Consider the following 22,566-nt stretch of genomic DNA (forward strand, 5'->3'; position numbering starts at 1 on the left):
GACCTAGTGCAATTTTTTTCAAGCTTAGAAATATAAGGCCTCCCCTGAAAATAAGACCTAGAGCGTCTGTAGGAGCAAAAATTAATATAAGACATTTATTTTTGGGAAAACACAGTAAATGGTTTTACATAGAAATAGAGTCTCCTTGATGAAATTCAGAGTTTGGCTGATTATGCTGATGTTTGTGATGACATGACTACAGAATGTTAATAAATGCTGAGTTTTTGTTCAACAATAAATGTGCATTCTTGTTCGTGGAAAAATAAGACAACCCCTGAAAATAAGACCTAGCGCATCTTTAGGAGCAAAAATTAATATTAGACACTGTCTTATTTTGGGGGAAACACGGTAATATTATCTTTATCTCACAGATGAGGAAAGGAGGCCCAGGAGGGTGAAATGCCTGTCCCCAGGCCACACAGCTAGTAGTACCAGTAGGGCCAAGTAAGTGTACCATATGCCAGATCTGGGGTCCTAATTACAGAACCCGCTCCAACGCCGTCTCTCTGGCTCCCTGGCCCAGGGACAGGGGCGCGGAGAACACAGCTCACAGTATGATCTCCTACAATGCAGGGGTTCAAGAACTCCAAGCCAACCAATGGGTGAGGTCAACCAGGCCTTTACCCGGTTGCTGTCTAAATGCAGGCCTGGTGGTGACCTCGGCAGCGATTTCGGTCAGCATCTGGTGACCCAAACCACGGGCCACGGAGAGGGACCGAGGCTGGGGCGCCAGTACCGATGAGTGCAGGCTCGCGGCGCGGAGCAGCGGAGCCGCGTCCCGGGTCCCCAGTCCCAGGAATGTGGGAGGGCTGGGCGGAGAGGGCGGCAAGGCGGGGGCGCTTCCTCTGCCCGCGGGAGGGGAGCCACCAGGGCGCGCGCGGGGCGCGTCGCTCCCCTTCCCCGCCACCCGGCCGGCCGGGCGGGGGCGGGGGCTGCCACGGAGGGCGGCGAGGGGCCGCGGGCTCGGCCGCCGCCGGGCCGGCCGAGCGGGAGGAAGCGATGAATATTCAGAGGGGGAGGGGAGTGGAGGGCGGGAGCGCTCGCCGCGGCTCCCTGCAGCCGGAGCCGCATGACGCGCAGAGGAGGCAGCGGGAGCCTCCGGAGCCGCCGGAGCCGCGGGAGCCGCGGGAGCCGGGATCCCGTCGCCGCGCACGAGGGGTGGGCGCCGATTGCTCCGCCCCGCGAAGCTCCTGCGCGCCCAGGGACGAGTCCACTCCGCGACCGCCGCGCCGGGCCCAGCCGTGTGGCCGCCGCCGCTGCCATGTCCCCGGGGAAGCCCGGGGCGGGCGGAGCGGGGACTAGGCGGACCGGCTGGAGGAGGCGGAGGCGGAGGCGGCGGCTGGAGGCGGCAAGCGGGGAGCCACTCGAGCGCACGGCGGGGCCCGACTTGCGCGGCCCGGGCACGTTCCAGGGCGCGCGGGGCATGAAGCCCGCGGCGCGGGAGGCGCGGCCACCGCGGCGCTCGCCCGGGCTGCGCTGGGTGCTGCCGCCGCTGCTGCTGCTGTGTCGCCTGGGCCAGGTGAGCGGCCGGGGCCCGGGCAGGGGACGGAGGGCGGGGCGGGACTGGCATCCCCGGCACCTGCCCGCGCTGCCCGCCTGCGGGGTTCGGTGCGGGGTGGGGGTGGCGAGGGCCCGAGTCCAGGAGACCCCCTCCTGGAGGGCTCGCGGGAACCCGCCGGCCTCGCAGGCCGGTGACCGAGCCCATTATCCGGCTACCCGGCACCAGAGGTCGAGCGGCGAGCTCCGAGGTGCCCGGAGCCTCCTTGTGGGCGCCCCCACGGACTCCAGGCCGTCTCTGGCTCGCCCTTCCCGGAGCTGGTCCCGTCTGTCGGCCGGGCTCGCCTGCCCCAGGCGGCCGGAGGGGGCGTGTGTGCTGAGGGCGCCGGTGCGGAGCGGGCCGACCCGGCCTGTAGGGCCCGAGGGGCCGGGCCGAAGGGCAGCGGCGGCGGCCGGGGGCTGGGCAACCCGGGTCACCAGGCGGGGGGCGAAGCGCGGGGCCTTCGGGCCGAGGGCGCTGTTTCTGGGGAAAGTTCCCACCCGGGGGCAAGGGGGCTGCACGCAGACGTCCCTCCCGCGGACGGTCCTCATCCCGGGGAAGCCGCTCGCTTTCCTGGGGGTTTACTTCGTGCTTGGTGGGCGCCGGCTCTCAACCCCGCCGCCCTGTGTTCTCGCTTCGCTTTTTCAGATAATGCTGCGCCCGGCGTTTTGGTGAGCCGGCTTTCTGAAAGCTCCGTTTCCCCTTGGTGGTGCTATTCCCACCGGGGGGAGGCAGGGCAGCTGGGAGACCTCCCCCCTGCACGGAGAACTCGAGGGGGGAGAAGTGAAAGAGCCAGGCGCCCAGCCCTGGCCGCAGGCCCCTCAACAGTCTTCTAGGAGCCCGCTTGGGTCTTCAACCCGCAGTGGAATGGGCCCTGTTGTGCATTTTGTTCACGAAAATCTCGCTTGTTTTATGCAGACAGCAGCTCTGAGGGGATGGTGTTTGAAACCTGGGAAGTGAATGACTAGGGATGGAACCTGCTTTCAGGGAAAACTTTTCACTCACAAACACAGGATGGTCTGGGAGCACACACATGAGCCTTGGGGAGCAGCGCAGCCCAGCAGGCAGGCGGAGAAGGGACTCTGGGTGCTAATGTTCCCTCACAGTTGTCCTCAGTGGGCTCTCCTGAGGGGCCTGCGAGGCACTGTGACCTGCAGAGGATACTGGATCGAGTGTCAGAAGGGGCTCCAGGGCCAGGCTGCAAGGCTGGAGGGCTCTCCGGGACTCCGCATTCTCATTAACAGCATTTGTAGGATGGGTGTACTACCACCTGCCCATCGGTTGTTTGGAGCTTCCCCTGGCCAAGGTCTGAAAGAGCTTTGTAGATGTTGAAGGGAGTCCAGAGAGGATTATCATGAAAGTACCCTGAAGTGGCTGTCTTCTCCCTGTTCCTGTAAGGCAGCTGTGGAGAGCAGTCTATGAGATTAAAAAAAAAAAAAAAGGCCCTCATAATTGAAGATCTGTTGTGTCCAAAGTTTATACTAAAGAAATCCTTGATCTTCACTTACCTTTAGTTTAATTTGGTACATGTATATTTTATTATATTACATTGTTAATTTTTCTGCTTTAGTTGTGATGGTTGTTACCTATGCTTTGAATCAGTGAAAAATTTCTTGGGTAAGTTTATTTCTTGTCCTTCCTTGTATTTCAGTAGCATGTTGCCTGCCACTCCACACTTGTGTCTCCGATTCCTAGATTTCCTTCGGTTTGGATTTGTTCTGTAGAAACTCAAAAGTTTATTTATTTTCTATTTCTAGTTTTTGGATACGTTATAAAATAGGAAATGTAAAAGGCTCTCTGAAAAAGCATCTTCAAGATCCACATTTGGCAGTTCATATTGATATTGGATGTTTCAGGGAATCAGTGCATCCTAGAGCTGGACCAGACTTTCAGGGTAGCTCAAACCCCTCATTTATTTTATTTATTTATGATTTTATTTATTTATTTTAGAGAGGAGAGAGAGAGAGAGAGCGAGAGAGAGCGAGAGAGAGAGAGAAGAGAAGAGAAGAGGGAGCAGGAAGCATCAACTCATAGTAGTTGCTTCATCTATGTGCCTTGACCAGGCAAGCTTGAGGTTTCAAACCAGTGACCTCAGCACTCCAGGTCGACACTTTATCCACTGCGCCACTGCAGGTCAGGGCCCTCATTTCATTTAGATGAGGGTGTGGAGGCCCAGAAAAGGCAGTGATCAGACTGAGGTCACCTGGCAAGACTGGAGAGACGCTGAGATTGTAACCCGTGTTGCTGGCCTGCGCCTCCTATTGTCAGCATGCTGTGTGTGTGTGTGTGTGTGTGTGTATGCGTGTGCCATATTTTCCCTTTGCTTTTAACTTATAGGCACTGTCCTACCTCACTGAATGTATTCCTGAAACTGTGGGTGTAGACTAAGTTTTTCAACATCAAATCATATTTGAAATTGGAAGTCATATTTGAGACTTCTGAAGCTTGTGTGTTTAGGAAATGGGGGGTGAAGATACCTGACTACCCCCCCCCCACACTGGATTGGTTTTGTGTGGAGTGGATAGTGTGTGTTCTAAAATGGAATCAACTGTAGCAGGTTAAGAAAATGGCCATGTCTTGGAAAAGACACAGATCTCTTGGGGAGTGAATGAGGACGGGTGTGGAAGCTGGAAGGCTGAGATGCTGGGGAACTCAGTGCTTAGTAGGGTTGGAAAAGCAATTTTTGACCCTGGCATCTCATTCTCTCCAAGACAGGAAGGATGGTCAGGGATGATTCCGGCATGAGGACTTTGCTGGTTGCAGTGTCTGACTCCACCCATTCTCACAGCCTTTTTGCACACTAATTTTGGTTTATGTGTATGTTTTAGGCAGTGTGACAAAGCGATTTTCCCCCCTTGCCTCCTCCTCTTGAGAAATGGAGTCCTGACAGATTCTTTAGGAAATCAGCTCAATAGTGGGTTGCTTTAAAAAGAAAAAAGCTGGTGTCTGGCGGCTGTTTGGTTGGTGGTACAGTGTAGTGGGTTTGCTTTTTTTTTCTGCTTTCTTGTTTACTGGGGAATAATAACTGTTTTGTGTTTGTTATCTATTATAGCTAATTCTTGAGCTTGCTTACCTACCTGCTTTAGCCAGAGTATGAAAAATATTTTGACTCCTCTTTATGCTGTTTGCTAAATTCTCATATGAGTGACTTTAAATATTTTTATTTTGCTTCAGAACAACAGCGGAAAAACCAAATGGTTATGTTTTGTTTGCAGACAGTTTAAGAAAACAGAGCAAATTGGTTTATGGTTAGACTGTGACTTTGAGCTGCCTTCAAGTTCAGCCCCATGATAAAGATAACCACGGAATACCCAAGCTTTCCAAAGCAGGGAGAATGAATCCTGGCTCCCGAGTGAGCAATTTTGGTCAGCAAAGAGGTTATTTAGCTCCTAAAAGTAATTTTTGCTTGGGGTTGAGGCGGAGGCAGAGTTGCTGAGTGACTGTAGGCCTGGGTTTAGCCAGCACACCATCGGCAATTACTTAGTTCATTCACTGCTGGGCCAAGGGAATTATTTTGAGTGTAGTTGTAAGAGGCAATTTTCTGTGCATTTCCCTTCTAACATAATGCTGTTGGTAACATTGTAATTAATAGGTAACATTACACATGGCAGGCTAAGGGTTTTAATGCATTACTTCATTTGATCATTTCAAAAACAGGAAGAGGTGGGTGCTGTCATGTTCCCATTTTATCTGAGAGAAAACTGAGGTTCAGAAGTTACCAAAGATTCTTAAGTAGTAACTGGCAGAGCCAGGCAGGATGTCTCCTTGGCCCCAGGTTACTGTCCTGTGCTGTGAGAAGTCGTGCTTTAGAGACCTTAAGGGAACAGCTAAGCGATGCCACTTTCGTGGTGATGGGCAGGCTTGTGGGGCCTGAACTCTGATGGGGTTGGGGGTCATTTTGGGTTCTCTGCATCCTAAACCCTGCAACACCTGCTCCATTTGTAACAGGGACAATCCAGGGACCCTCTTTCTTGTTCATGATTTCTTTGGGAGCCTGAGTTTACGAGGCAGGCCTGTTAGTGGAGACAGAAAGGGGTCTGAAGTGGGAAGACCTGGGTTCAAGTTTGCACTCGGCTTCTTGAGTAGCTGTGCACTTGGGCAAGTCGCTTACCCTCTCTGTGCCTCTTCATTTCCTTATCTGGGAAATGGGACTAACACTTCCTTCTCCACTGGGTGTTTGAGCAGATCAAATAAGATAGAAGAGGAACTGCTCTATAAAATCTAAGGCACAATTCAATGGCTGGTTGTGGCTGCTGCTGTCATTTGGGGAGAAGTGGGCTTTAGATTTGGTAGCTTGTGTAAGAAGTACCCATCACCTGTTTTCTGCAGAGTCTTTCCTGGGGGGGGGGCATGCAAGATGAACTGAGCTCAGTCCCAAAATACTTTCTTAAAAAGAAATGTTAATAATTATTTATTTTTGGAGGGTGTTAGTGAAAAAAGAAATTGTAAGTTGCATTTTAAGCCTGTGATTTTGTAGGTAGAGTGAGGCTATCTGTAGCAGCACGGTAAATACGTTGACTTAAGTTGAGTAAGAAGGTGACCTATAGAGAAGTATTGTTAAATAATTCTGTAAGGTTGTTGTGGTTCAGGCAGACTTGTACAGATGATACCTTGCTGAAGTTTGGGAAATAACAGGCCCCACGTGGAGGCCACCGCACAGAGCAGCTCGCCCTCAGGACTCTTAGGCCGTGGGGCTGAGACATTGCTCCTGTCACCTGAGCTACCCGACCACAGTTGTGATCCAGGCTGTGCATGTGGAGGTCCTTGTCCTGCCGAGAGACGGCTGGCACAGGATTTTCTAGAGAACCAGAAGGCCAGAGAGTCTGTGTGGCGATCCCTGGGGCGGCGGCCACCTCAGGCCAGGGACGTTCGTAGCAATTTTTGTCCCCATCTCCTGTGGCTGGCTTTCTAGTGGCGTTTCTGGTGACCCCTCAGGGACGGGAGCTGTAGGAAATCTGCTATTACTTCCTTATTAGTGAAGCTGCAGCCTTCCCATTGTCTCAGAGTTTCCATGGCATGTAATGCCTGGGTGAGGGCTGGTGGTGAGATAGCAGATGGGGGGCATTCTGAAAGCAAAGTAGTGTCAGCTCCCACAGAAGGTCTAATTTTAAACATGCAAATAATTCTCAGTTCCACTTTTCCTTCTTCCTGTTCAAGGGAAGCGGTACCAGGCTGCCACTGCTGAGGCTTGAGCACAGTGTCGTTGTTATGCCACAGACCAGCTCCTTCGGCAGGGCAGGAATGGGGTGGTGCTTTTCTGGGTGCCTGTGCCCGGTCCATTGTTATCTCATGGCTTCTGAGTGAGTGCGTGTGTGAAAATGAAAACTCAGCACCAGTCTGGAGTCTATAAGGTGGTGTGATCCTTACTCCTTCTGGGGAGAGGAAGGTATGAAACCCTTACAGAGTCTGTAAAAGGGAAGAATCCCCTCCCCCACCAAGGAACATTTTTGTAACTTTGCATCCAATTTCAGAGCTTTCACAGAAGCTTTAAAATAGCCCCTGAAGTCCAGGTTAAAAAGCCCTGCCATCTGAAACTGTGTAACTTAGAAAAGGATCATTCTCTTTAATTAACGATAATACCGGAAGGGATCCTTGCCTTTCCTTCTAGGGGAAAAAAAAATGTTTCGATGTAATGTAGACAAGTATGTATATTAAGCTTTCTAAAAATATATATACATTTATTGTACTTAGACTTAATTTACCTAGTTAACTTGGAGATGATTTCATATTTGAACCAATAGCTTTAACTCATCTAAAAACTAATTATTGCCTCTATTATATTAGTTGACTTTTGTTTTTCAGAGGGAGAGAGAAAGGGGGAAAGTTACATTTTCCTTTCATTTTGGGCCATTTGCATTTCTTCCCCCTTTTTGTTTTCTGTTCACTCTTCCTCACTTAAAAAAAAAAAGAATGCCTTTTGTTACTGATTTGCACAAGCTCTTGGGGATTAAGGAAGTTAGTGTTTTGGCTCCATTTGTGTGGCTTAGATGTATATTTCCAGCTATTTTAGAGTTAGCCCTTGATCCTAAGTAAGACCCCTGGATGGTGAAGCAAGTCTAGAATTTGGAGCCAAGCTGCTTGTTTGGAATCTTGGCTGAATCCCCTAACTTGCTGTGTGATCTTGGACAGCTATCTTAATCTTTCTGATCCTTGCTGTTTACATCTCTAAACTGCTAATAAAAAAATAAAGATAGTAATAATTTCTCTCACATAGAGTAGTTAGGTTAAGTGAGATCACATTATGTTCAAGTTCCTTGTAAATGGGTATAGAAACAGAAGAGCAACTTAACAAAATATTTAATTTACTCAACAGTTACATTTAAAGTTGGGCAAAAGGCCATACTTATGAGTTGTCAAAATTGTGCTACAAAATCCTTTTTTTTAAAAATTCATTTTAGAGAGGAGAGAGAAAGGGAGAGAAAGAGACAGAGAGGGAGAGAGAGAGGATAGAGAGAGAGAGAGAAGGTGGGGAGGAGCTGGAAGCATCAACTCCCATATGTGCCTTGACCAGGCAAGCCCAGGGTTTCGAACCGGCGACCTCAGCATTTCCAGGTCGACGCTTTAGCCACTGTGCCACCACAGGTCAGGCTGCAAAATCTTTTAAATTGGATTTAAGAGATTAAATCTATAGTGGATTGTGTACATACATATATATGTATGTATTAAAATATATATTGCGGGGCAGTGTAGGCTTCCCAATAGCTCGATTTAAGTTATATTTTTCTTTTGAAAAGTGTATATAATTGAGTTAATACATGACCACGAGGTGTGACTGAGCAGTGGCCATTGTGGTTTTAGCCTCAAAGGAGCGCAGGGATGCTAATCATGTCCTGTAAAAAAATCAGACAAAACACAGGGGCCTTCTTGCATTGGTTTAAGCACTTTTCTTTATCTTGTGACCTGGCCAGCTTGGCTGTGGCCACCTCCTGTCTCTGGGTACATTTTGTATAGGGCTAAGAGGAGTATTTATGGCAACATCTGAAAGTTGAAAGACATAATCCTTGGCTGTAATTGCGGGAGATGGAAGGGAGGTGGGAGACCCAGGGAGTCTGTGCAGACTCTGCCACCTGTTTCCATGGCAGCAAGGTGATCCTGCATTTCCTGCTGCCGGCTGAGAGGCCACCGCGTTTTCCTGTCCTTGTGTCATGGGGGTTCTCTTGCCTTACTGAGAGTGGACCACGCTGGTGGACCTGTCCCAGGGACCTGGAGATGGAGATTATGTGGTGGGTGTGGGTACAGAGGGACAGCCCAGCCCAGTGCTGAGTGGACCAGTGTGGGAGACAGACCAGATTCCTCCACTTGCTAGCTCTTCCAATGCTTGGAGCCTCGTTTGTTCTCATCTGGAAAATAGGGACAACAAGAATACCTACCTCATAAGGTTGAAAAGGAAATCAGTCTGCGTAACAAGATCTTACCATGAGACAAACCTTCCAAAGATGATGGCTGTTGTTTCATTATCTTATTTTGCTTGGACACTGGCATAATTTACTACTGCAGCTTGACTTGGGGTGGTGAACGTATGGTGCCATGTACAGATGATGTGATGGAATGTTACCCCGAAACCTATGGAATTTTATTAATCAATGTCATCCCAATAAATTTAGTTTAAAATTACAAAAAAAATTATTTTTACTTTATAGTTTACAGGCCCTTCGACATATATGAGCTCATTCCATCCTCACAGCCTTCCTTTGAGTGTCATTGTTATTCCCCTGAAGGTGTGGCTCAGACTGGCCCTAAGTGCCTTGTCCAATTTAGGTGTCGTCTGTCCTTTGCACAATAATAATGTACTGTCGTGGTGTACATTATTGAACACTACTCCAGTGTCAGTTTGCTTGTAAGAGGCAAATTGGGCAGTTGAGTCTGCTAGTTTGGTTCATACCTAGTCATTAGGTTGAACCATATGAAATTACTGTTTTTGGTACTTTGACTATTGTGTATAGTTCCACCTAATATGTTCCAGAAAATGTGCTTTTTAAAGTGAAGTTTGGAAAACCAAATCATAGATTTGCATGCTGTAAAGCAGTGTATTTAAAACTGTGGGTCATAAAAATCAATTTAGTGAGTTATGACCAGTATTAAGAAGAGAAAGAATAGAAAATAGCAGCGTTTACTATATAAGTGGGAAGGATAAGTAAGTATACATATGTGTGTGTGTACATGTGTGTGTGTGTGTTTGTGTGTGTGTATGTGTACACTGTATTTCATAGAAAATGAATTTGTCACCATGGGTTCAGTCATTGCCTAAAAAACCCCTAGAAGCCACTATTTATAGGGAAAGGAGTGATGGAGGGTGCAGGATGGAGGAGGGTGGAGAGCAGTGTCGAGTCTCAATTATGCATCGTCACCGCCCCCGTGCATAGTGGCTGGCGCAGAAAGAACCAATTTCTGTAGAGATCCTGTTGGAAGGCAGTGGTGGACTGGAAGCCTAGGAGGCCTGCCCTTACATAGCTGCCTTTCTGGAAACTTCAGGAGGCCTGCCCCAGCAGGACAAACCATTGGCCATGCTCTGTGTTTGGTGAATGTATTGGGTAGAGAGCCAACATGTACTGTCTACTGTGTTGTGTACTCTGGATGAGAATTCAGGACCACCTGAGGCGAGCTGGGGCTCCGAGGGGCCACTGCCCTCTGGTGAGACGTAGGGACTCAGACTCACAGCCAGACTGACTTCAGGGCCCGCTGCCCTCACTCGTCACACTGGTCTGCACAGGACTCACCTGACCCCCTGTCTGGGGGCTGTTAGCCCAGTTGGCTGGAGATTGATTCTATTCCTTTTTCAGTTCAGGCCTTTTTTTTTTTTTAAATATAAAAAATTAAAAAAATAAATAAACGAGGAAAGCAAATTAACTGTTATCTCTATTTCCCCCAAAGTTAACCTCTGGTGTCATTTTGATGGGTGACCTTTGTCCTTTTTTATTAATTGATTGATTTTTTTAGAGAGAGCAAGGGATGACACTCTGAGCTAACTGGCCAGGGTCATCTTTGTCTTTTTTTTTTTTTTTTTTTTTGGTATTTTTCTGAAGCCGGAAACGGGAGGCAGTCAGACTCCCGCATGCGCCTGACTGGGATCCACCCGGCACGCCCACCAGGGGGCGATGCTCTGCCCATCCGGGGTGTCGCTCTGTCGCGACCAGAGCCACTCTAGCGCCTGGGGCAGAGGCCAAGGAGCCATCCCCAGCGCCCAGGCCATCTTTTGCTCCAATGGAGCCTTGGCTGCGGGAGTGGAAGAGAGAGACAGAGAGGAAGGAGAGGGGGAGGGGTGGAGAAGCAGATGGGTGCCTCTCCTGTGTGCCCTGGCCGGGAATCGGACCCGGGACTTCCGCACGCCAGGCTGACGCTCTACCACTGAGCCAACAGGCCAGGGCCTATAACTTACATTTGTACCTAAAGTAAGTAAGTGTGGTACGTGCATCCCTAGAGACAGCACTGGAGGCCACAGTGTTAACCTGAGGCTTCTTCCTGTGTTGTCACCGTTACTCAGTGGAAAGTCTTTTGAAAGAAATTTTTACAATACAAACAAATATGGGGATATTATAGACTAGATACCAAATTTGCATCCAGAATTTTTCAGCAAATATAGGAGACGAAAAAAATGTCTACCCTGCAGACCCCCTGGGGGTGAGTTTTTTTTTTTCTCTCTTTGTTTTTCTCAGGGGCAGTTTTCTCAGGGGCAATGTTGCAAACATTCCCCTTGCTGGTGAATATTCTTCTCTTCCACAACTTTTAGCTCTTGGGTCTTGTTGCATTGTGTGTGGGGAGCACCTTACGTGGCCCCTTACCCTGTCTCATCCATCCTGTCCTTAGTCTGCTAGTTTGTTTCTGAAAGTTTTGCTGCGATGAACACTAAGAAGATGACTTTGTGATTAAGTCTCTGAACACGGATCTGATGATTGTCTTTAGTGTTAATGGAGACAAAAACAATAAAGAGCAACTACCACAGGTTGGATATTTATAGGCACTTTTGTACTTATAAATTCATGTAATCCTGTGAGGTAGGTGCAGGGAAGGAAACTGAGGCCCAGGGGAGCTATAATCTGGTTCATGGCCACACACTGTGCTAGAACCTTACCCAGCTAGCTGTGGGCTTCTTTGGGGGCACAGGAAGCTTGGATGGATTGCCTATGTGGGCCAGGTCGTGTGCGAGTCTCCCTGGAGGACAGCTGGACTTGAGCGCTATTCTCACAGGTGGGTCACCTTCCTGTGGGATGGGCGACGTGCTGACACTTGCTGCTCAGAGCCACGACATGGGGGAAAGTCAGTGCTTCCTAAAGCGACGGAAGACGAGAGTGTCTTCGCTACCAATTTTAGAACCTGGAGCCGTAAGTGGTGAAAGCTGTCTGAAACTTTTGGGCCTTGGCCCCGAGCGAATGAATGACATCATTGCATCTTGTTAGGGTCTTGGCCTTCCAGTTGTAAATTTGTGAATGAATTCGGATCTCACAGATGTTGAAGTTGTGCACGGATGACACGAGTTCAGGGTGTCTTGTTAGAAGGAGCCGCATAGGGAAGGGCGCGGGCTTCGGTGTCAGCAGAAGCTTGGATCCGAGGTCACGTTCTGCTCCTACAGCCACTTGACCCTGCATCTGCCCAGGGACTGAACCACTTGGGAACTTGTCACATCATCTGGAAAATAGCTAGGAATTGCCAGGCCACAGTTAATACGGTTAAGCGAGGGGAGATGTGTCTAGATTGTAGCACTTAGTGGGTGGGCTCTTCACTGTTTGCTCCCAACTCTCCCCTCTTTACCACCATACCTCCAGACATCGGGGCTGCGGTAGCCGTGTGCCCAGGATTGGAGGAGACCTGCTCTGAAGGAGTCCACGCGACTTCTACCAGCCTGACACCCAGGTGCATTGTTGTCTAAAGTGACCACCAAATCCTACGGTGTGAAGAGAAATTGTAGGGGATATAGGGGTGAGTGCTCTTGCATAAGGATATTGATGTTGTCCTATATTCACTTTGAATCGTAACTATCTCTAAAAGAGAGTAATGCTAATTAAACTAGAACAGGAGCTCTCAAGAGAGATCACGTTGCCCAAACCGGCCTTTTCTGGAGGAGAATATTCCTGCTTGCCTGTTCTCTCTGCTGCAGGGCTGTCCCCTGTCCCCATCCGTCAAGTCGTTACTTCAGGCCAGAATTACTCAACAAGGACTAACCCCGAGTTTCAGATCTAGCGCCGTCCAGCCTCTCTCGACTCTTTTACGTTGTTGTACTGACCCTGCTATGTAGAGCGTGGCCTCCTCACCAAATGCCCATCGCCTGACCTCATGCCTGTTCCTGTTCCTCGAACTCATCTCGTCCTGCAAGCCCTGATGCCACCAACCCTGGATGCCACCTTTCCCCTTAGTCTCTGACCCTACATTCTCATTATAGTTTAGACTTGGGGTGAAGTTATTTTCATAGCCCAGACCTGGGCTTCTCTGAAATCAACAATAACCTCCAATTTTACTTTGCTGTGTCTGGCTCCTGGGAGTCAATCACGATGACAGTGGAGTTCAGATGGCAAAAAGTTGCCGACGTTGGCCATCTCGTTCTGGGCTTATTCATGGGACTGAGAGATACTTGAATGCAGGGGCTAAAAGCGCGGACCCTGGAGCTGAGATGCCTGGATGGGAATTCCTTGTATTACCTTGACCATGTTGTTAAACCTCTCTGCCTCAGTTTTCTCATCTGTAAGGTCTAGTGATAATGGGGTTGTTATAGGAAGTACTTAGAATCAGTATGCATTGCGAAGAATTATTCCATGCACATTAAACACCAGCAACATTAAAAAAGGAAAAAAAACAATGTTTTGGGTGTGGGGAAAGACTCAGTCTCTCCACCTGACCACAGAGTTTCATTTCTTTTGGAAGTTGTGCACGAAACAGCCTTTGCTCTCCTCTGGTGTGTGACATTTAGCCTTTGCAGCTGTCTGACACTGTGGTCGGGGTGAGTGGGATGGTATCTCCTCCTTTTGACCAGTGTTTCCCAACCTCAGCACTATTGAGATTTGGAGCCCGATAATTTGTTGTGCTGGGGCTGCCCTGGGCACTGTGGGGTGTTAAGCAGCCTCCTGGCCTTTGGTGGCTAGCTGTCAGAAGCACCCTCACCCCTCACTGTGACTGGCGAAAATGTCTCCAGATACTGCGGAATGTCCCTGGTGGAGAACCAGTGCCTGTGCTCTGGGGGTCTTCAGAGCGGTGCTGCTTGGCCTTCCGTTCATTCCTGTGTGGTTGCGTTGGTTACTGATTTCCCTGCAGTGAGGCCATAGGTCGAAAGTAACAACAGCATTTACAGATGTGACAAACCTCCAGGTGGCTGGGTCTCAAACGAGGATTCACAGCCGACTCCCTGCTTGTTAAGCAGCCGTTGTTGGGGTGCTAGGAGTCTCGGCAGCCAGGGGGGATCCCTCCGCCGCAGTTCTCCCTGCGTTCTCAGCCTGGGGCTCCTCCTCCCCGGAGTGGGGATCGCTGCCAGTTTCCCCAGCCTGCCCGGATGGGAAAGGAAGCCGGTGTTAATGTGATATGTGTGGTGCTAAGCTCTGCTGCAGGGGATGTGCAGTGTGTGCAGTGCAGGGAAAGGCGCAGTGTTCATTAGGAGCCTTGAGGCCAAATGTGCCAAGTTCCACACAAGGGATAGACCCGGCGAGGGGAGATCCCATTACAAAGAGATTCACTGCCAAGTTCCCCCTCCCACCAGCTCCAGGGAGCGGCTTGCAGCTTTTAGAGAGTTTAGAAGCCCCAGGGCAGAAACCTAGAGATAATGTCTTCAGAGCTAGGGATGGGGCGACCTGCAGGAATGAGGCAGGAGAGGAAACCCAAGCCCCCCCCCCCCCAGGGTGATGTGCCAGCCAGGGGCAGAAGCAGTGACGTCTGAGAGCTCCCTGGGCACAGCTTTTCAGGAATGCATCCCAGTGTGAAGCCCGGAAAGGACTCCTCGCTCAGAGCAGGTCGGAATCTTTCCCCCTAGTTCCAGCCAGTGATTCCGAGATGTCAGCTCTACTGTCCCACACCGTGTGCCGGGTTCTCATGTCATCCTGACAGTTACCACGTCCCTTTTAGGGATGAGGCGCAGAGAGGGACCTGCCCAGAGCCAGGGATGTGGTTCTTCCGTAATCTCTCGGGTACTGCTTTGTGGTCCACGGCTTCGCTGTAGCTTTCAAACCCGAATTTTCTCGTGTGCCAAATGGGGATCAATAAACACGTCAGAGGATGGCGATGAAGATTCATTGAGAGGTTGTATGGGAAGCCCCGGCGTGGTGCCTGGCATGCAGGAGGTGCTTCCTCAATGCCAGCTGCCGTCAGTATGATTGTTTCAAGTCTCAGTGACAGCACAGGGCTCTCGCTTTGATGAGCTTTTCCAGAGATAGGACTGTATGACTTAATCATACATACACTCTACCTCCGGCCCTGTTCAGTAAATGTTTGGGGTGCAGCTCCTTGGGGTAGGGGGTAATGTCACTTGGGGAGGACAAAGAGTCTGAGATCCAGGATATAAAGCAAAATCCACCCTCAGGGATGGAATGTGTGATCTCACTGTCTGACAGGTCTGAAGCCTGCAGGGTTCTTTGCCTTGCACCTTGGTAGTTAATCATTGCCAGTAAGAAGCTAAAAGGGATCATTGCCTCAAAGAATGGCAGAGTGAGAAGGGACCTAGGGAGATGAGGCTTTGGAAGACCAATGGGTTCCAGTTTGTGTCCATTCATTCTCAAGTGATTGGTCGTGGCTGCTTGCCGGGTCCCTGCTTAGAAGGGGTCCTCAGACTACTTAGGATGGACTAACTAGAGGAGAGAGTGCTGGGATCAATTAGTGATGTCTGCCACGGACACAAGAAAGGCAAGGGGTGGCACACACGCTGTTTATTTGCTCTTTTGTGTTATAGCTGATGGCACTGAGGCCTACAGCTTTGCTCCCTGGAAAGTCACCCAGATCTTTTAAGACAGTCTAATTCTTGAGGTTCATCCCGGAGAAAATGGTTTTTGCTTGACTGTCTTCAGCGAGGAGCAACTCGCTATCTCAGAAGGCAGCGTAATTCCGTCTTTGGGCCTTTCTCCCAGTGAGTTCTGACACCATGGAGGGGGGAGAAAGCCTTCCAAGACCCTTTAGGTGGGGTCTTCTCAACTGTGACTGCCCCTGGGAGCTTTTACAAAATACTGATTGGAGGCCCTCTCTCCTGGCCAGTGGCACACACCAGCCCCAGCATTGTTTTATTGTAATTTTTCCAAACTCCTCACATGAGATTAATGTATATAGCCAGAGTCGAGAACCACTGAGACAAAACCTTTTCTTGGAAGCAAGCCTAGAAAGGATGCAATTATCCAGGGTGGTGTGGAGTTAGTGGCACGAGGCGAAGGGAAACCAGGGGACCCTTTATGAAATGCCAGCACTATCCTGGGCACGTTTACTTTCATGCTGAGACTCTTCTCGTCCCACAAAGTTGTGTTATTCTAGTGCTTTAAACCCTCTGTGCCTTTATTCTGCACTTAGATAAACCCAGCTGGTGGCCTGCAAGACCTCGAACCTCAGATTGGATCACCAGGCCCCTCCCTCCCCTCCGACTTGATCCAGTCCACCCGCCCCCTGTGCAGACTCCCATCACACTGGCTCTATTGTGGTGGACCCTGGCACCTCCCGCTCTCCCCTGGGGGCTTGCTCTTCCGGGTTCTCCCACAGATTCTCCTGGCTCCTTCTCAGGCCTTAATTTGTCCTTGCCCAGAGCCTCTCTCCCATTATCCTGCTTCATTTCCTCGTCATTATCACCATCTGAAACTATCAGTTGATTGTTTCTGTTCCCCCACCCCCTGGAGTAGTAATTGCAGGAGGTAGGGACCCTGTCTGTCTGCTTCTCTGCTTCATTCCTCATGCCTAGGACAGAGTCTGCCTCAAAAAGATGTTTGTTGAATGGACACGTTGAGAGAAGAACCGTGACATGGAGCTGTTCTTATCCCCAAGTTACAATCGACTAGAATTGCGGCTTACTGCCGCCTCTCAGTCCTACGTTAGTTCCAATCATCTCATAACATTTTAACTTTTTGCCCACCGCAGCCCTAACTGCATGTGTGTGCGTGTCTGCGTACAGCTGTGTTTTGGGGGGCTCACAGCAATCCCTGGGGGTGGGGTTTAGCTTGCTCTAGTAAAAAAGAGCACAGCTTTGGAAGTGCTTTGGACTCGAGTTTGGATCCCAGCCCTGCTGCTGTTAGCTGTGTGATCTTAGGAAATTACTGAATCTCTTGGGGACCAGGTTTTCTTCTCTGCAGAACGGAAGCACAGTGCTAATTTGCCGTCATTGAATGCGTTCTGTGTGCCACGCACTGTGCGAAGAGCTGTGTGTGTTTTGAGCAAATCCTCATGACCACCTGATGAGGTGGTTCTCTGTGTCTTCCTTTTACAGGAGAGGAAGGCGAGACACAGAGGTTAGGCAGCCAGCCTGAGGGCCCACGGCTAATCAATGGAGGAAGCAGGGTTCGAGCTTTGGCAGCCTGGTTCTCGAGTCAAGGTGTTAGGAATTTGTGAAATCATGCCCAGTGGCCGCAGAAGAGGGGGTGGTGTAGAGACACTCGGTACAAGTTAGTACCTCCTCCCCCTTTGACCTTTACTCTCCCAGTGACATTTAAGTTTTCTTACTGTTTTGTTCTCAAGTTGGTGACAAAAGTACCAGTTTCCTGCTTGTGGGGCAGGGAAGGAGGGGAGGCTCACTTCCAAACACAGCTTCTTGCAGGCCTGGAGGGTTGAGCGCTCGTGCTCAGGGAGGATGGGGCGATTGAGGGCATTTTCCCACTTTAGAAAGCTTCTGCCCCAAATATTTACTGAGCATCCAGTTTGTGCCAGTTGTGACCCCGACCAGTAAAAAAATGGAAACAATCATTGTCCCATCTTAGTATCCCAACCCTCCAGTCCTTCATCTTCCGGCTGGGTGACCTGGGCACTCTTCTTGGTCCTGACTGTTTTAATTGGAGATGGGGATTGGTGACTGTGAGGGACTTGGGTGTCACACAGTTGAGGCATTTCTGGGAGGGTTTGCCCTGTTTTGACAAATGGAAGCATGAACATGAAATGGAACACATTTCAAGTGGCTGCTTTATTTTGGGGTGTACAGGACTCGGTTGCTGTTGAGACGGATTGGGCTTCAAAATGAGGGTTTTTTTTAAAAAAAAAAATTTTTTTCCCCTAATTTTATCAGAGTGGTATAACAACATTAGAAGAAATTTAAAAACTAGAGAAAAAAAAAATAAAGCCATCCCCGGTCACAACGATTTTAATTTAAAAAAATTTTATTTTTTTAAAAAGACTTTATTCATTTTAGAGAGAAGGAGACAGAAAGAGAGAGAGGGAAGGAGGAGGAGCAGGAAGCATCAGCTCCCCGGTCACAGAACTATTTTAATTTTAAAGTAGTTACAGCTATGATTTTTTCCAGGTGGCTTCTTATTTAAAATAATTGTGATCACAGAGCAGGGACAGTTTTAGATTCTTTAATGACAAAAGGCTAAATGAAGAAAACTTTTTTTCCCCCGTGGTGATAGATGGATGACATATAACCATAAATCTTAATAGCGGCGGATGCTGCATGGAGTCGATGTACTGTAATTCACTTAACCTTTTTCTTATTTAGAGCTTTACGCAGTAGCCAGTTTTGTGTTTTTTTTGTTTGTTTGTTTTTTTTTACTGTTTTAAGTAGTGCAGGAATGAACGGTTTCACATAGTTAGGTTTTTCTGTGAAGCAGAAATGACTTCTGGATTAGTTTCCAGACATCTGTATAATCTTTGACACAACTGGCCAGATGACTTTGCGAGAGGGGGGTATCGTTTACATTGCTGTTAGAATGTACGAGACTGCCCATTTCATTACGCCCACACTGGCACTGGGTATTATCATTTTTTATAAACAGATTTTAAATTTAATATTTGTATTTGCAGACACGCCAGCTTCGTTGTGTGGTGGCTGCCTCGCCCTGCCTTTTAATGACTCGTGAATATCTCGTTTAGAACCTGTTTTGTGTGGTCTTCTAAAACATTCATTACTTTTTTCTTTTAATTCTTTTTTATTAATTTTAGAGAGGAGAGGGAGAGACAGAGAGAGAGAAAGGGGGGAGGAACTGGAAGCATCAACTCCCATATGTGCCTTGACCAGGCAAGCCCAGGGTTTCGAACCGGCGACCTCAGCATTTCCAGGTTGACGCTTTATCCACTGCTCCACCACAGGTCAGGCTCATTACTTTTTTTTTCTTATGCTCAGGAAGATGTCAAATCGCTGTGTTTTGTGCTGCAATTAACACCTGTCTCGTAGTACTTAGAAAAATTCTGAGTGCAGCCAGGAACCAGCTGGGCCTAGTTGTATATTACCTGACTGCAGAGATAATCAGGTATATTTATTTCACTTTTTAGAGCTAATTTTAGGGGTGCCTACTCTCCATCATCTAGCTTCAAACCCAAATTATTTGATGGTGAGATGGACATTTACAGCATGAAATATTACAGAGGGCCTACTAGATAACCTGGAGACCAGGGATTTTCAACATTTTTACGCTTGGGGACCGGTGAAAGTGGGAGAATTATTTTGGGGACGACTGAAGCAGAAATGACCCTGAGCATAAGCGAATTCGACTAAGACCACTGGGTCTATAATCTTCATACGTTATCAGGGCGGTTAACTCTCTCTCAGATTGGCATGACACTTCAGGCGGACTGGTTGGAGGACCGGCGGTTGTAATACACGGATCTAGTTCTTTGTGCTTACACCCTAGAGGTGGCGGCAGGTGCTAGCACAGAAGGAAGACAAAGTTGAGTTCAAATCCCGGCTTTGCCTTCTGCATCATGACCTGGATCACGTCACCCACCTCTCCCTCCCTGCCTCGCCGCCACCGCCTGCCTTTGTTTCCCCACCTGTGAATCAGTCTGACGGTGCCCGTGGAGGTCAGGATTGAGAACACTGTGATAATAAGGATTTGGTGCACAAGAAGTTCTCGGTATCCTGCTGTTGGTATTGACACAGGGGTGACCTGAGGGGTGGGGACAGAAGAGGAGGAAGATAGGCCAGTCCAGGTGTCTTTTCTTTAGGAGGTTTCAGTTTAGCTGGTGAGATAAGAGGGGCTGGCTGTGACTATCAAGTCACAGCCAGTGCGGGCCTCAGGGTCACCGCCAGGAGCTGAGAAGAGAGGTAAGGCCAAACCGGTACTCTTGGTTGCTGTTTGGGGGTGAATGTTGGGAGCCCAGGCTTGCAGTGGGGAAGAGTCCTTCCTGTACCATAAGGGCATCATGCCTGGCAAATTCAAAGTGTCACTGGGGACTCAAAGGTTGTGGATGTCTTTAGAATTTAGACTCTGTCTTGTAGAGAATGAGGCATCATGGGAGGCCTTTCTTTTTGCATTGTAAGTATTAATCATTTCATTGTTTTGTTACATGTTTTGATGGCCACTTAAAAAAACCCCCCCAAAAAACACCCCAACATGGCCCTGGCCAGTTGACTCAGTAGAGCGTCAGCCCTGCATGTGAAAGTCCCAGGTTCGATTCCCAGTCAGGCATAAGAGAAGCGACCATCTGCTTCTCCACTCTTCCCCCTCCTTCTTCTCTTTCTCTCTCTCTTCCCCTCCCGCAACCATGGCTCATTCGAGCAAGTTGGCCGCAGGCGCCGAGGATGGCACCATGGCCATGCCCCAGGCACTGAAATAGCTCATTTGCTGAGCAACGGACCAAAGGCAGAGCATCACCCCCTAGTGGGCTTGCTGGGTGGATCCCAGTTGGGGTGCATGCAGGAGTCTGTCTCTTTCTCCCTTTCTCTCACTTAATAAAAAAAAAAAAGAAACAAAACAAAACAACAAAAAAGGTTTATTGTGATGTAATTCACATACCATAAAATTCACCCTTTTAAAGTGTACATTGTGCAGCTGTCACCATTATCTAGTTCCAGAGTTTTTTCATTACCCCCAAAGGAAAACCCACGCGCCTTCGCAGTCATTCCCTATTCTCACCCCTCCCCACCCCAGCTCCTGGCAACTACCAGTTTGCTTTCAGCTTCTAAGAATTTGCCTATTCTGTGTGTTTCATACAGTGTGGAATCGTATAAAATTTGTGCTTTTGTATCTGGCTTATTTCACTTAGCATAATGATTTCAAGGTCCCTCCTTATCAGAGCATATATCAACACTTCATTCCCTTTAATGGCCAAAGCACATTCCACCAGAGGGTGTACCCTTTTTTTATCGCTCCCTTCACGAGCTGATAGACGCGCGGGTTAATTCCACTCTTTGGGTATTATGAATAATGCTTTTGTGAACATGTGCGTGCAGGTTTTTTCATGGACATATGGTCTCAGTGTGGTGGGCGCTGGAGCTGGTGAGAGGTGTGTGGAGTCTCTGAGTGGCTGAGCCGTGCCAAGGCCGTGTCTCTCTGTCCCTCCCAGGCCGGTCCCGGGCAAGTCCTGTGTGCTCCATTTCTTTTATTTATTTATTTGTAATTTTATTTTAATTTTTGCTTATTGATTTCAGCGAGGGAGTATGGGAAGAGAGAGAAAGAGAAAGGAAGGAACATCGAGCTGTTCCTGTGTGTTCCCTGACCGGGGATCAATCCATTTCTTTTAAATGGCCCAGGGAGGCAGGGTCTGTTCTTATTCCCCTTTCATAGGTGAGACTATTAAGATTCAATGAGATTAAGTCAGCCCCACAGCTAGAAAGCGGTAGATCCCAGCGGTGTCCAGCTCTGAGCCGGCAGCAGGCCCCCTGCCCTGGTTAGACCAGGTGACTACAGTGGCCTTGCTGGGCGGGGCCTGGAGGCTGAGGAGCGCTGTAGGCGGACAGCGGCAGTGAGCTGCTAGGAGTGGGGTGTGGGGTGAGGGGAGAGGCTTCAAAGGCAGCATCCGTGGGACCTGGTGTATAGATACGACCTAGGAAGAGCACTGGACTTGGAGTTGTGAGAGTGGTTTGGGTTCTTGGCACGGCCTGTGTGATCTTGGACTGATCTTGTCTCCTTTAAGCCTCAGATGCCTCATTTGGAGCCTGGGGCTCTTTACCCGCCTCCTGCCCCCCTCAAGGCTGATGTGAATGGGGGTGGGGGTGGGGGAGGAGGTAGAGGGAGGGGCGCAGAGGAGAAAGAGTGGGGAGACCAGAACCTGTTAAACTGCAGAGCTGACAAACTGGAAGGCAGGGGGGCACATGTAGCAGGGGCAGGCAGGTTGTGGGGTTGGGAGCCAGCGGATTTGGGAGGACATCACTGCCCCTTTAGGGAAGTTCTGAACCCTGTGAAAGCTCCTCTGCAGGGGCTAATGAATGAGCTGGTTCTAGTCCAGAGACTATTGATTTTTCCTAGTATTCGAATCTTGGCTTTTGTTTCTGGGAAGAGTGTGGTATTGGCCTGCGCTCAGCCCAGCAGCCACCCCCAGCACAACGCTCCCTCATTGTGGCCAGGCATCACCTTCACACCAGCACGGCCTTCCTGGGTCCCCGAGGTCACTGGGGTGGCCTCTCCTATCTGGGCTCGTCTTTGTTCAAGTGTCAGGGCTGACCGTCCCCTTTATCACTGATGTGCAGCTTGCCTGGGCTTTGTGAGAAGCTTGTCATTGCCAGTTAGAAAATAGAGACAGAAAGCTCCCCTTCGGAGTTGGTGTTGCAATGACTTGCTCTTGTTCTGACTCCAGTATTCTGCTTGGTTGTCATGAATCAGTCACATTTTTTTTTTTTTAAGTGTGACAAGCACATTTGTCTTTCATATGAGAAGCTAGGCTTATGGAATGCAAGTTAGATTTTTTCTTAGACCCCAGTTAGAGAGCAATCTGATATGTCCTCCTTTGTTCTGACTATGAGGACATAAGGGGACAGAGGTGTGACAGCCTTCCTGTATGTGTTTCTGCTCTCTTGCCTCCAGGCAGCAGCTGTTGGGTGGGGGCTGTATTTATCAGTTTATATCATGAAGTACAGTCACTGTTCATTTATAAAATGGGTCAGGCCGATTCAGAAGAGAAGGGCACTCATCCGTACTGTTCACTTGGCAGGTGTTAAAACTGAGGCTCAGAGAAGGGAAGCGGCTTACCCAAGACCACACAGCTTAGTCACAGTTGGAGCC

At 49.2% G+C, this 22,566-nt stretch overlaps 1 protein-coding gene across 1 annotated transcript in view; it reads left to right on the forward strand.

Moving 5' to 3' along the window:
• The first annotated feature begins 1,005 nt into the window (after positions 1 to 1,005).
• Positions 1,006 to 22,566, forward strand: part of PTPRJ (protein tyrosine phosphatase receptor type J) — a 167,472-nt gene continuing 145,911 nt past the window's right edge. The window contains exon 1 of the mRNA XM_066251528.1: positions 1,006 to 1,519. Within this exon, the coding sequence (XP_066107625.1) occupies positions 1,070 to 1,519 (450 nt within the window). The 5' untranslated portion in view covers positions 1,006 to 1,069. The remainder of the gene's footprint in view (positions 1,520 to 22,566) is intronic.

Source organism: Saccopteryx bilineata, chromosome 1 (genome assembly GCF_036850765.1).
Source record: "Saccopteryx bilineata isolate mSacBil1 chromosome 1, mSacBil1_pri_phased_curated, whole genome shotgun sequence".
NCBI classification, from domain to species: domain Eukaryota; kingdom Metazoa; phylum Chordata; class Mammalia; order Chiroptera; family Emballonuridae; genus Saccopteryx; species Saccopteryx bilineata.